At 50.3% G+C, this 14,153-nt stretch overlaps 1 protein-coding gene across 6 annotated transcripts in view; it reads right to left on the bottom strand.

Annotated features, from left to right (window-relative positions):
• Nucleotides 1-14,153, bottom strand: part of LOC119978385 (tubby-related protein 3-like) — a 126,269-nt gene that overhangs the window by 100,886 nt on the left and 11,230 nt on the right. For all 6 annotated transcript variants that reach the window (XM_038820000.1, XM_038819988.1, XM_038819986.1 and 3 more), the window contains exon 2: nucleotides 3,209-3,257. In XM_038820000.1, coding sequence (XP_038675928.1) covers nucleotides 3,209-3,257 — 49 coding nt within the window. The remainder of the gene's footprint in view (nucleotides 1-3,208; nucleotides 3,258-14,153) is intronic.

Genomic DNA, 14,153 nt, shown 5'->3' with positions numbered 1-14,153 from the left:
CACAGATACCCTCAGGTCCCTCTGCTTCTGCATCCACATTAGAATTGTATCCTTTAGTTTATAGTGCCTCTTCTTGATCTTCATCCCAAAATATACTTTGAATTTTTCTGAATTAAATTTCATCAGCCTTGCGTCCACCATTCTACCAGCCTGTCTATGTTTATCCCTATTCTCCTCACAGTTCACAATATCTTCCAGTTTTGTGTTACCGATCAATTTTGAAGGTGTTCCCTGTACACCCAAGCCTAAGTCATTAATACATGTCAAGAAAAACAGTGGGCGGGATTCTCCCAATGGGCAGCTAAGTGCCGACGCCGGAGTAAAAATGGGACTGTTTTACTCCGGCGTCGGCGCCCGTTCCGGGACCCCAGTCTGTGGCCCACAGGGGGCTAGGCCGGCGCTGGAGCGGCGCCCGCCGCCCCAGCTGCCGATCCCGGCTGAACTCGGCACCGCGGGGTCCGCACATGTGCAGTTGGCACATGCGCAGTGGCCTTCTTCCCCGGGGCGGCCCCGACCCCAAATGGCACAGGGCTACAGGAGCCGGCACAGAGGAAAGGAGGCCGGGGGGCACAGAGGCCGGCCCGCCGATCAGTGGGCCCCAATCGTGGGCTAGGCCACTACAGAGGCCCCCCCGGGGTCACCCCGCGCCGCCCCCCCCCCCCCCCCCCCCCCCCCCCCCCCCCAACAAGCTGCCCCCGGACTCTTCAAGGCCGAGGTCCCGCTGGCTCAGAGGATGTTAGAATGGCGCTGGCGGGACTCGGCTTTTTGATGACGGCCATCCGGGCCAGAGAATCGACGCGCTGACCCGGGGCCAGAGAGTCAGCGCATTCCCCGACCAGCGCCACGCCGACCACGCTGGCGCCGATTCTCCGCACTGCGGAGAATTGCGTCCCGGCATCAAGGCAGTGGGGGGTCAGAGAATTCTGCCCAGTGTCCTTAGTACCGACCCTAGGGGGACCCGACTGTATTAATCCATTTACTACTGCTCTGTTTCCTGTCACTTAGCCAATTTCGTATGGATGCTGCAATTGTCCCTTTTATTCCATGGGATTCAGCCTGTTATGTGACACTTTATCATATGCCATTTGGAAATTGATATACGCAACGTCAACCCTATACCTCAGAGGTGGCATAAATATCACCACAGTCCCTGAGGACTATAGACAGCTTTAGGCTTGCCTTAGGCTTGGCTGTCTCCGAGTGACAAACCTGCCAACACCCATCACCCCAGCTCACACTTTTAAAATGGCCACTTCGCCGGGTTAGCAGTTGGCAACGATGGAAACATATCCCAGAAATTTACTTTAATGAATGTAGCAAATGAGTCTGGAGAAGAGAAGGAGACATTCGGAACGGTGAGAGCTGCATCTTTTGAAAGCATTTACAGGGTGATAAGTCATTGTACAGACGGATGCACACTAACTTGTCAAGCACATGTATAACATTTCCTATGTTCGGCCACAATTTATATACTTTGTCTCTATATTTCAGTGGGAGTGGGGTGGTCTTGTGTTGCAATGAGTAGTGATGTACCGTCAATTACCACGAGACGAGAATGGTGGAACAATCGAGGCTTTATTGAACAAGATGTTGTGCCTCCTGTAGCTGGAACCAGAATGGCTGCAGCATCGGAGAGCACACACTTTTATATGCCGCCTGCTGGGCGGAGCCAGCAGGCAGGGATTTACCATTGTACCTGTACTTTATAGGCAGTGCCGTAATACATACAATATACGTGTTTATCACAGGTAGTGTCCCTGCCTCTGAGCCAGAAGTTCCGAGTTCGAGTCCCACCTCAGGACTTGATGGTCAAGTAAAGTGTGTTCACAAGCAAACAGGCCAAACAGGTTGCGTGTCAACTCCTACCAACACACGCCATCGAAAGCATCCTATCTGGCTACATCACAGCCTGGTATGGCAACTGTTCGGCCCAGGATCGCACAAAACATCAGAGAGTCGTGAACACAGCCCTGTCCATCACACAAACCTGCCCCCCATCCATTGACTCCATCTACACCTCCCGCTGCCTGGGGAAAGCGGGCAGCATAATCAAAGACCCCGCCCACCCGACTTAGTCACTCTTCCAAATTCTTCCATTGGGCAGGAGATACAGAAGTCTGAGAACACGCATCAACAGACTCAAAAACAGCTTCTTCCCCGCTGTTACCAGACTCCTAATTGACCCTCTTATGGACAGACCTCATTAACATTATATGGATGATAAGGGAATAGTGTAGATCGTCTTTAGAGTGGTTTCACAGGTCGGCGCAACATCGAGGGCCGAAGGGCCTGTACTTGCTGTAATGTTCTATGTTCTAACACTACACCGCTTTATGCTTCACCCGATGCCAGTGTTTTATGTAGTTACATTGTGTACCTTGTGTTGACCTATTATGTATTTTCTTTTATTCCCTTTTCTTTCCATGTACTTAATGATCTGTTGAGCTGCTCGCAGAAAAATACTTTTCACTGTACCTCGGTACACGTGACAATAAACAAAATCCAAATCCAAGCCAGTAGCAGGTGGCAAGTGTGAGAGGGATTCCTGATCACATCCATATGACAGAAAGAATGTTGGAGCCTCTACCATCACCTTCCACAACTCCCGACTACAACAACATGGAAATCCATGTTGCCATGGCAGTTTGAACTCCCTGAGTGATCTTTAACACACCACCACTGAGGGGGTGCTGCACTGTCAGAGATGTGGGGCGAGATCTTCTGGTCCCACTGATGGCGCACTCCTGGTGGCATGGGCGGTTTCAATGGGAAATCCCATTGGCAATGGTGAGGCCAGAAGATCCCGTCGCTGGTGAAATGCACCTGCCATCGAGAAACATGCTAGAGAATCTCGCCCGTGGTCTTTCGAACAAAACGTTAAATCGAGGCCCTCTCAGGTCAATGTAAACGCTCCAACATCACTACATCAAGAAGATCAGGAATCTCCCTGACTTTTAAACTATTAGAGTAGAGATGGTCAAAGGAAAATTTAATCGAGGTCTTCCAAATTTTGAGGGACTTTGATGGGGAAAACTTTTTATTGTCAGGAGGAGGGTCAGTAGCTAGAGAATACTAATTTAAAATTATTTCCAAAATAATCAGTGTTGGAAGGGGAGGGATGCAGAAATTAAGATTTTTTAAAAATTCAGCAACTCCTTTCACTCTTCATCTATTCACATGCAAGAGATTAAGAAAATATTGAAGATACCTGTTGCTCCAATCGCCTCTGAGGAGTCTCGGCTTCATTGACGAGGATTCTGAAAGGAAACAAGAATGCGGTGAGATACAAACTACCTCGAGAAAGGCTGGAGATAAAGCAGATTGTCCAGCAGGACAGGTTAGCAAGAATGTCTCAACAATCAGAGAAAGCTTCTTCCTACCCACAAGTAAATTACCATTGGAAACGCATGAATATCAAAAAGCAACAAAAGTATATCATAGAACCACTACAGTGTAGAAGGACGCCATTTGGTCCATCGAGTCTGCTCCGATCTTCTGAAGACCACTGTACCCAGAACCATTCCCCCGCCCCATCCCTGTAACCCCGCATATTGATCGCGGCCAGTTCACCTCACCTGCTTTGGACTGTGGCAGGAAACTGGAGCCCCCGGAGGAAACCCACGTAGACACGAGGAGAACGTGTAAACTCCACACAGTCACCTCAGGTCAGAATTGAACCCGGGTTTCCTGGTGCTGTGAGGCAGCAGTGCTAACCACTGTGCCGCCCTGTAACATCGTGCTGCCAGGTTGGCAGCACAGCACCAAATGGTTAAAATTGGACGGGATATCCATCAATCACATGCAGGTTAGGTGGGCATATGGATTTACAGAGATTGGGCAGGGCGTGAAACTTGGTGGGGTGCTCTTTCGGAGGGTCGGTGCAGAACTGATGGGCTGTATGGCCTCCTTCTGCATGGTAGGGATTCTATGGATGCAAAGTTGATAACCATTATACACTGTTACAAAGGTTATGTTTGAATTGCTCCTCCTGTCTTAATCATCTAAAACTTTGGTTTCGAAAAAAAAGTGTCAACAATTCTTCCAACAATGGAGATAGGATCCCTTCTTGCACATTGTCAGCTTCGGGGAGCATTGCTGAACAGCCTCACTGTGCAGGGTGCAGGGCTTTAAACCAGGCTCAAGGCTATCCGGCATGGCTCAATTTCAAAATGGTGTTCCCCATTATTTCGAGCCAAATCAGAGACATCACCAAGGTGGCTGAACATCCTGGCTTAATGCCTCTGCTCTAGCAACAAAGCTGTAATTTATTTTTAAAACATCAATGAAAAACATGGTGTCCCTATTATACATTTCTTGACATCCTGACAAATATTTACCCCTCACCCAACATGACTGACAGATAGATTGCTATGTGACTCAATGCTGTTTAGTGTGACCATTTTCCCCCAGAAGCCCGGATGCATTTCCTGGAGTATGTGGATGCTGAGGAGCCAACCTACCTCTGCTCTGGGTGACTGGCCCCAGAACGACACCTATCAAGGTGGCACTGCTGCTAAACATCCCACTGAGATAGAACTGGACACGGGAGCGGCAATTTCAATGATCAGTCTACTTACATTTGCTGCCATCCGAACAGGTCTTTAGCCACTACAGCTTTGCGACATGGGGGCCCGACTGGCCACGTTTACTGGGGAGCCCTTAGAAATCGAGGCACCGCCCAGGTGCCCGTCGCATATGGAGACCAGTCCACGTGACTACCATTGGAGGTAGTCCGAGGCACCGTACCCAGCCTGGTGGGGCGTGATTGGCTGCGTCACCTTTGTTTGGGTTGGCAACGCGTGTGGCCAGATGTATCCCGTGGACCGGATGGAGTGCTGTCCAAGTTTCCATTGGTTTTCAGCGAAGGCATCGGAACCACTAAAGGAGCTATGGCCACAATAAATGTGGAGGAACACACCCAGCCCCGGTATTTCCGCGCCTGCCATATGCACTTCGCACCAAGGTGGACCAGGAATTGGACTGTTTGGAGCAGCTGGGGATTATCGCCCTGCCCACTATGCCGATTGGGCCATGCCCCCGTGGTCCCCGTGTTAAAGCTGGACAGGTCAGTGTGGGGCTCTGTGGGGACTATAAAATGACCGTGAACTGGGTATCCCACCTTTTTAAAAATACATTTTATAGTACCCAATTAATTTTTTCCAATTAAGGGGCAATTTAGCATGGCCAATCCACCTAGCCTGCACATCTTTGGGTTGTGGGGGAGAAACCCATTCAAACACGGGGAGACTGTGCAAACTCCACACGGGCAGTGCCCCAGAGCTGGGATCAAACCTGGGACCTCCGCGACTTAAGGCTGCGGGGCTAACCCACTGCGCCACCATTCTGCCTTGTGTCATCAGCAAATTTAGCAAACATACATTTGATACCTTCACCCAAGTCATTTATATGAGTGGTAAATAGTTGAGGCTCCAGCACTGATCCCTGTGACACCATCCTATCTTGCCAACCTGAAAATGACCTATTTATGGCTACGCTCTGTTTCTTGTTAGCTAACCAATCCTTTATCCATGCTGAGATGTTACCCCTAACTCCATGAACCCTTATTTTGCACAGTAACCTTTGCTGTGGCCCTTGTCAAATGCCTTCTGAAAAGAAACCATTCCCTGGTTCCCCTTTATCCACATTACTTTGTTACTTCCTCAAAGAACCTCTAATAAATTAGTCAATCATGATTTCCCTTTCAGAAAACTGTTGACTCTGCCTGATTACATTGAGATATTTTAATTTCCCTGCCTTAACCTCCTTAATAATAGATTCTAGCATTTTGCCTATGACAGATGTTAAACTAACTAGCCTGTAGTTTCCTGTTTTCTGTCTCCCTCCTTTAATGAATAGAAGAGTTACGTTCACTATTTTCCAATCTCGGGAACTTTGGAAAATTAACCCAATGCATCGACTATCTCAGCAGCCATTACTTTTAAGCCTCAGGATGTAGTCCATCGGAACCTGGAGACACGGCACCTTTTAGTTTTCTCAGTACCCTTTTCCAGGTGATTGCAATTGTTTTAAGTTCCTCTCTTTCACCTCTTGCCTTACAATGACTTCTGGGATGTTATTTGTATCGTTTACAGTGAAGACAGATACAACATATCATAGAATCATAGCATCCCTATGGTGCAGAAGGAGGCCCATCGAGTCTGCACCGACCCTTGGAAAGAGCACCCTACTTAGGTCCATGCCTCCACCCTATCCCCAAAACCCCACCTGACCTTTTGATATTAAGGGGCAATTTAGCATGGCTAATCATCTAACCTGCACATCTTGTGACTGTGGGAGGAAACCGGAGCACCCGGAGGAAACCCACGCAGACACGGGGAGAATGTGTAAACTCCATACAGTCACCTGCAGCTGAAATTGAACCCAGGTCCCTGGAGCTGTGAGACAGCGGTGCTAACCACTGTGTCACCATGCCCCATAACTGTTCAACGCATCTGTCATTTCCTTATTTTCCATTGTTAATTCCCCCGACTCACTCTCTAGAGAACCCACGCTCACCTATTTGCTCTTTTCCTTTTCAAATACCTGTAGAAACTAACTATTTGACTAAATTGACCAGTGACCATTTGCTGGTTAAGATAGGTAATTTAGTCATGACCATTAATCAGTGCCTTTTGTTATTTCAAGAAGGAAAAGAATGACCTCTTTATACAGCATTTTACACATTCACCGGATATCTCAAAGTGATTTGTAGCCAATGAAATACTTTGCTTTTTGAGGTGCAGTTATTGTTGCCATGTAGGAAATACTGCAGCCAATTTGTGCACAGCAAGATTCCACCAATAGTAATGTCACGATGACCAGATGATTTGTTTTTGCGAGATGTTGATTGAGGGATAAATATTGGCCAGGGCACTGGGATTAACTCTTCCGTGAATCAGTGGCCAAGGGATCTTTCACATTTACCTGAGAAGTCAGACGGGCCTAAGATTATCATCTCCTCCAAAAGCTAAACATTGACAACTAATCAATCACCATCAATTAGCCAACACTGAATACAGGTAACCTGGGAGTGACAATCGATTAGTTAACATTGAATATATGGAATCTTTCTGTGTCTCTTACCCCCTATTATTGACGAGAACGCCCCTCCTGACACAATGTGGTTCCTCCAAAGCATGAATTGCTGATTTGGGATTCTCCACAAACTTGGACCAGAAGATGGTATACTCAGCCAGAGGTCCAGCCATGGCGAGAGCTGCTTGTCCCTCACATCAACACCTTACACTGACAGCGCTGACAGGAGCAGCCAGGAGGGATGTAGCAGTTCCATCTGATCCGATGGATATTCAGCATAATATGACACCCCTTCACTTTCCAACACATTTACGTTGCTGGGCAGCAGCCATGCTTCATGTTAACTAGTAAATTTGATAAGCAGGCCGTTAACCCATTCAATTAAATTTCTGACCCATTAAAGCTGATGCAACTCTTTTTATTATAACACAAATGTGTAGGGTTTAAATTACAGTTAGCACACTTAGACAAATAGCCTTTCCTCAAGGACTGACTTGAACCAGGGACTATGCAAGATTGGACATCACAACTGAAGAAAAACATATGTTCATTTTTCCTTGAATTCATTCGGCGCTGGCTGGCCCATCATTTATTGCCCATTCCTAATTGCCCTCGCTTGCCATTTCAGAGTCAACCACATTGCTGTGGAGCTGGAGTAGGTAAGACATGCAAGATGGCAGCTTTCCTTTCCTGAAAGACATTAGTGAACCAGATGGATTTTTATGACAATTGACATCGGATCGGTAGACGTTTAATTGCAGATTTGCTGCCTTCAAATTTCACCACCTGCCGTGATGGGATTTGAACCCAGGACTCCAGCGCATAACCCAGGGTCTCTGGATTACTAGTCCAGCGTGAATATCACGACGCCACCATCACTGAAATAGTAATCAAAGCATGACTTTCGCGACACCCACCTCCTGCTTCAGGTACCCTACCCCGCTTAGCGACCGTGGATTGCCATTAGAATGGCCCATGATAGTGGCAAAGTAGTGCAGTGGTTTGCCAATTCTGTCTGCAGTATGCCTGATCACAAAACTCTTCCACTCTTACCACCTGTCATTGGGTATATTGGAAAGATTTATAGTCTGACAATCAACCTGTTTGGCCACATTATAGACCTACCTTCCATCAATTCCTGAAGTGGCACTTGAACCCAGAGCTTCTGGACCAGAGATAGCGAATGCTACCATAGAATCATAGAATTTACAGTGCAGAAGGAGGCCTTTCGGCCCATCAAGACCTTGGAAAGATCACCCAACTTAAGCCCATGCCTCCACCTTATCCCCATAACCCAGTATCCCCACCTAACCTTTTTGGACACTAAGGGCAATTTAGCATGGCCAATCCACCTAACCTGCATATCTTTGGACTGTGGGAGGAAACTGGAGCGCCCGGAGGAAACCCACGCACACACAGGGAGAACGTGCAGACTCCCCACAGACAGTGACCTAAGCCGGGAATCGCACCTGGGACCCTAGAGTTGTGAAGCAACTGTGCTAACCACTGTGCTACTGTGCCTCTTGTGGGGGGTACCTTCCTTCACAACATCAGGAAGTCTGAAACAACTTGACAGTCAACAAAATACTTCCTTTGAAGTGTCATCTCTGCTGTAATGTGGGAAATTGCACACAACCTATTCCCACAAAGAGCAATGTGATGATTATGGATTTTTTAGGAATGTTGATCGACAGACAGCAGGTTAGAATGCCCCTGCTCATCTTTGAGGGCAGACCAGGCCTTGGATTTCATCCCGTTCAAAAGAACGCGGCCAGGATTCTCCGATCCCGCGCTGGGTTGGAGAATCGGCGCCAATCGCGCCTGCGGGGTCACCGCCGCGCTGGTCGGGGGCCGTTGAAAGCGCCCCCCCCCCCCCCCCGGCGATTCTCCACGCCGCAACGGGCAGAGTGCCCGCCGCGTTTGGCCGAGTCCCGCCGGCGTGGGTTACGTATGGTTCTACTTGGCGGGACCTCGGAGTTCTGGCTGTGAAGGCCGCCCTGGTGAGGGGGGGGGGGGGTGGGGGGTGGATTCGACTCCGGGGGGGGGGGGGGGGGGGGGGGGGGGTGGATGGATTTCGACTCCGGGGGGGGGGGGGGGGCCTCCATGGTGGCCAGGCCCGCGATTGGGACCTACCGATTGGCGGGCATGCTGATTCCGTGGGGGGCCTATGTCCTCCGCTCCCGGACTCTGTAGGACTCCGCCATACTGCCGGAGGCCCGGCACGGAGATGGCAACCAACGTACATGCGGGACCCGCGCCAGCCGTGGCTCGCCGGGTTTCGAACGCCAGAGCAGTGGACACCACTCCGGCGCTGTACTAACCCCCTAGGATGGGCCGAATGCCGAGGCCTGGAGGCGCTTTGACGCCGGAGTCGCTCGCGCCGCTTTTGATGCCGTCGTCAGAACTTGGCTGCGAACTGGAGAATCCCGGCCATGGAATCTTTAGGACTTGAACCCACAACCATCTAACTCAAAGACTAAAACACTATTGCTGAGCCACAGTGAAACACAGAATTCTAACCTTCACCCATAATTCCACCTTTTGCTGTTGAAGATAATTGTTGAGTGATCATGGGCTGTCTGATCTTTCCGTCGATTAGTGGAATCTCTAGGACCCTAACAGACTAGTGAAGTCTGGAGAGGCGAGGGGGCCGTGAAGCCTTGTTTTTCTCCATGGCCCCCATTCCACCAGGTGTACTGAGCAGGGATGAGGAAGAGTAATGGAGAATCCCTACAGTGCAGATCAAGTCTGCACTGACCCTCTGAAAGAGCACCCCACCCAGGGTACTCCATCCCCACAACCCCAGCCAACCTGCACATCTTTGGACACTAAGGGCAATTTATCATGGCCAATCCGCCTAAACTCCACACAGTCACCCAAGGTCAGAATGGAACCCAGGTCCCTGGTGCTTTGAGGCAGCAGTGCTAACCACTGTGCCACCGTGCCGCCCCTTGAGGAACTGCTAATGAACTGAGATTGCCGTGGAAACAGACAGTGGCACCCAGGGCATTGTGGGAGCTCTACATTGATACTGAAAAACCAGCTCTCCCCTCCCCCTGAAAGAATATTCTGTCTCTGTAACCTGTAACAGATCACCGAGAGAAAATTACTTTCCCTTTTGAAATATTAATGGACCAGCTGTGATGCTAATTGAAGGCAATTGAAGCACTTGTAAACGAAGCAGCGTGGAGCCACTTGTTCCTGCCTTTGTACGGTCATTATATCATGGCTGTTAGTCAGGGCTGGGAGGGTCTCGCTCCGAGTGAGACATTTGTGGGTTCAAGCCTCACTTCAGTAATTTGGCTGCTATTCCCTGCGCAGAACTGAGGGGTGCTGCAATCTTATTTCTTGGATGAGACGTTAACTCCAGGTTCTGTCTGTTCTCTCTGGTGGTTGCAAAAGAACTAAGATTAGATTTAATGTTTGACTTGCGCGCTCGGTGGGTAGAACTGGAAACGGCCTGAATCCCGTTCCCCCGAATTTAATTTAAAGTCGCAATATTATGCTGGCTGCCACTGAAGTGGTCTAGTGTGAATCACATCCAAATTGCTTGAGCGGGGTCGGCGGGTGTGCGGAAGCGCCGTGTCCAATAGCGGCCCATCGCAGACTTCAAAAGTGGCCTCCACAGGCTGCAGAAGAATCATTGTCAGAGTGATGGCAGTGACAGGAAGCCGCAGCGGATGGGAGGGGGGAGGAGGGGGGGTCGGTCGGCTGGTCAGCGTGCCCATTTCCCGGGTGACCACCTCTGAGAATGGGTGGAGGCAGTCACTCAAAGGAGGGATGAGATGAAGCCAAAAGATAGTAGGAGGAGGCCATTCCAGCTTATCAAGAAGGCACGGAGCGAGGTAGCAGCGGACATTAGCAGTCATGACCTTGTCTGGAGAACCTGGATCTGGTGGCGGAAGATGTTCAATGACCTGTGCTCAGCATGGGTGAGGACTGAGTGGGCATTGAACTGAATGTGGCACTGAGGAACGTGGTCGTCCGTGATTGCAATTGAATGTGCAGGTCTCATGTAGTCTCGGGTGACACCTGTACCGGTGCTTCCCAAGGCTGGCGAGATGTATCAGCAGCTACTGATCCATCAAAGATTCAGGTCTCCAAGGGGGTGCTAACATTCTCAAACATCTCGGGGGGTGTTTTGAGTTGATGGGGTGGGGGGGGGGGGGGGGGGGGGGGGGGGGGGGGGGTGTTGCAGCATGGTATGGTGTTCGAGGTGAGGGTCTCAGTGCTCATTGGAACTCTGCACTAACTTGCAGGAGAAATGGAGCCACAACCATTGGAATGATCTGCAACTGCCGGTTCTGGTGTTCCGGACCTGGTGATCCTCACAAGCCATGAGCTGGGGGGTCAGCGAGAGGGGGAGATCATCAGGCCGCGGAGAGGCTGATGTCTTTGAGGAAGATAAAATCTCATTAGGCTGCTGAGGCAAGGAACTACTGAGCCTGAGGGAGATGATGAGCCTTTGGAGTTGTCCATGAGGCACAGATGCTGGATGTCCAGCAGGATGCATGTGGCGATCTGGCGGAGATCCCTGAGGGTCTGCATGCCATGGTCTCTGTCATGGAGGGGTTGTCCCTGATTAAAAGGTTCAGATGCCTTTATCGACCCGGGGGTATCCTGAATAACACAGGCAAGTGAGTATTGCTCATACTAATTGTCCGCTGCACTTTCACAGTCCCGCTGTCTCCAGGGGGGAGTCCCATGAACAGGAGGACCCTGATACAGCAGTACCTTCCCCAGATGTGGATACCAACGAAGCCTCTGGTGCTGATGCTGGGCAGCCAGAGGTCGAGGACATTAAGCGCGCAATCGGGGGGCAGGGACGCACTGATTCAGCAACTCCTCAGATAGGTTGACATTCCCTGCCTTCCCGCAGCATCAGTGGGCACTGCCATCTTCCCAAACACATAATACTGATCCATTCCATGAGCCTATTCCCTTCCAAATAAAGTTTGATGTCTCTGTTCAGACAATGATTAGTCTGGCACCAATGAAGCACGCAGGACACTTCTGCCTTGAGTGCAGTATGGTATTTAGGGTGAAAATATCAAGATGAAACAAATAAAAGCAAATCCACCCAGATCGTGAACAAAGTTCTTTAAATGAAAATAAAGCATTAGCACCCAGTACAGAGCCTGCGTTGTGACGAGTGTGTCTTGAGTTTATGTCTAGGTGTCCCCCTGCCCCCCACTTTGATGACAGTGGCGTTGGAGGCAGGTTGCTGATTTGTTGCCCTGTTGGCACAGATTACCTTGGCAGTCATCCTCTGGTCGATGCAGCCCGAGTAAGCACCGCCTGGGAGGGTTTCGCTTGTTCACAGTGCCAGGCAACCCTCAGTTGGTGTGGACTCATAGGATGGAGCGGTGTCTGGCAGAGAGACGGTTCCCTCATCTGGGGCCCAATGAAAAGAGTCCACAGAGATGCGACCATCTCGTCCACCATTCTGAGGTGACTCCACACCATCCTCTTCACCAATGAAGAATAGGTAACCAATGCTGCTTGGCTCCACTTGCTCCCACACAGGCATTGACCTCCTGAGGGCTTGCAGGTCTGAGCACAACCCCAATAACTCACCATTGAGTTTGTGGAGCTGCCTCTCCGTGAGAATTGCCACTCTCTGAATGGATGAGTCTGTGCCCTTGTAGCTCAGGGTCAACACACATTAAAAGTGTCCACAAAGCACCTGGACCCTGTGTTGCCCACCGGGCATGTAAGGCCTCAATGGTGCCCAGGGACTTCACGTGCTGTCTCTCCAGGGGCACCTGGCTGCGAACAAAGCCGTGGAAGAAGGGCAGACAGTCGGGCTGGACAGCCCCCTCCATCTCCCCTGCCTGGACTTTTAATCAACTTTTAGTTTAAGTTTTTAACTTTCATTTTCTCTTTGTTTTTGTTCAAGGCAGTGTCCCTTTAAGGAGCAGCCCCTTTTAATTTGTCCCTCAGTTTGTTTAATTTAGTTTAGTCAGTTAGAACTAATACAGTTCAGATACCCAAGCACGGATGCTGAGCAATGATTCAACCGCTGCCATGTATCCACAAGGGCGGTGGTGGAGAGGAACATTGGGCAACTATAGATAAGGTTCAGATGCATTTCCCGGGGGTATCCTGAAGGACACAGGCGAGTGAGTATTGCTCATACTAATTGTCCGCTGCACTCTTCACAATCCCGCTGTCTCCAGGGGGGAGTCCCGTGAACAGGAGGACCCTGATGCAGCAGTTAATGGCATGTTTGGCCATGTCCAGGAGCAGGGTCAGGAGGAAGTCCTCCTCCTTCCATGACCCTCTCCTCACCGGGTGAATGGGTGTCTGAAAGGCATCATCAGTCACCTTTTCAGCAGGTAATCCTCGTGACCAATTAACCACCTGTCTAGACGAGCTGGAGCTGCAAAGAGCTTCGGCATCTGCGAGTGACAAAGAGGATACACATCGTACGAACTTCCTGGGTCCATCATGCACGCTTGAAGAATCTGGGTCCTGTGGCCAAATATAATCTGAAAGTTCCTCGGGTGAAACCTCTTCATCTTCACAAAGGCACCTGGCTGGCCAGCTGGTGATTTGAAGGCCACAAGGGTGCAATCAATGCCACCCTGGGTGCAGGGAACACTGCAGTGGCTGTGAATCCTTTTGCCCGCTCAGCCTGGTTGTCCTGGTCTGTACTGAAATTAATGGATTGGCTTACATGCCTGAATTGGGCATCAGTGACCAGCCTGACACAGCTGTGTACAGGTGACGGAGAGACTCCACATAAATCTTACCTGGGAGTTGGGTTGTAATTTCACAGCGTCCTGGCAGGATACTGAGCCATAAATATTTAGTGCCACTCTGACATCAGAGCCATGGGAGTAGGTGGCTGGATTCTCCGTGATTGGGACTGTGTCCCCACTCCAGTGTCAAAACTGTGGACTTTCACACCAGAAACTGGCACATGCACACGGTGGCAGCCTCCAGCGGCCCTGCCGTGCTCCATGGCGGACTCAGACCGCAGAGCGGGACCCTGAAAATTGACCCCCCCCCCGATCAGCCGCGTGCCCGAACCTGGCCGCCCGCCCAAAAATATCCCAGGCCCATATAAGGCCCCCCCTGCCCTCCAATCGGCCCGCCCCCGACCAGGGCAACTG

The sequence above is a fragment of the Scyliorhinus canicula genome, chromosome 15 (genome assembly GCF_902713615.1).
Source record: "Scyliorhinus canicula chromosome 15, sScyCan1.1, whole genome shotgun sequence".
Lineage (NCBI taxonomy): Eukaryota > Metazoa > Chordata > Chondrichthyes > Carcharhiniformes > Scyliorhinidae > Scyliorhinus > Scyliorhinus canicula.
This window is presented reverse-complemented; position numbering and strand designations above follow the sequence as displayed.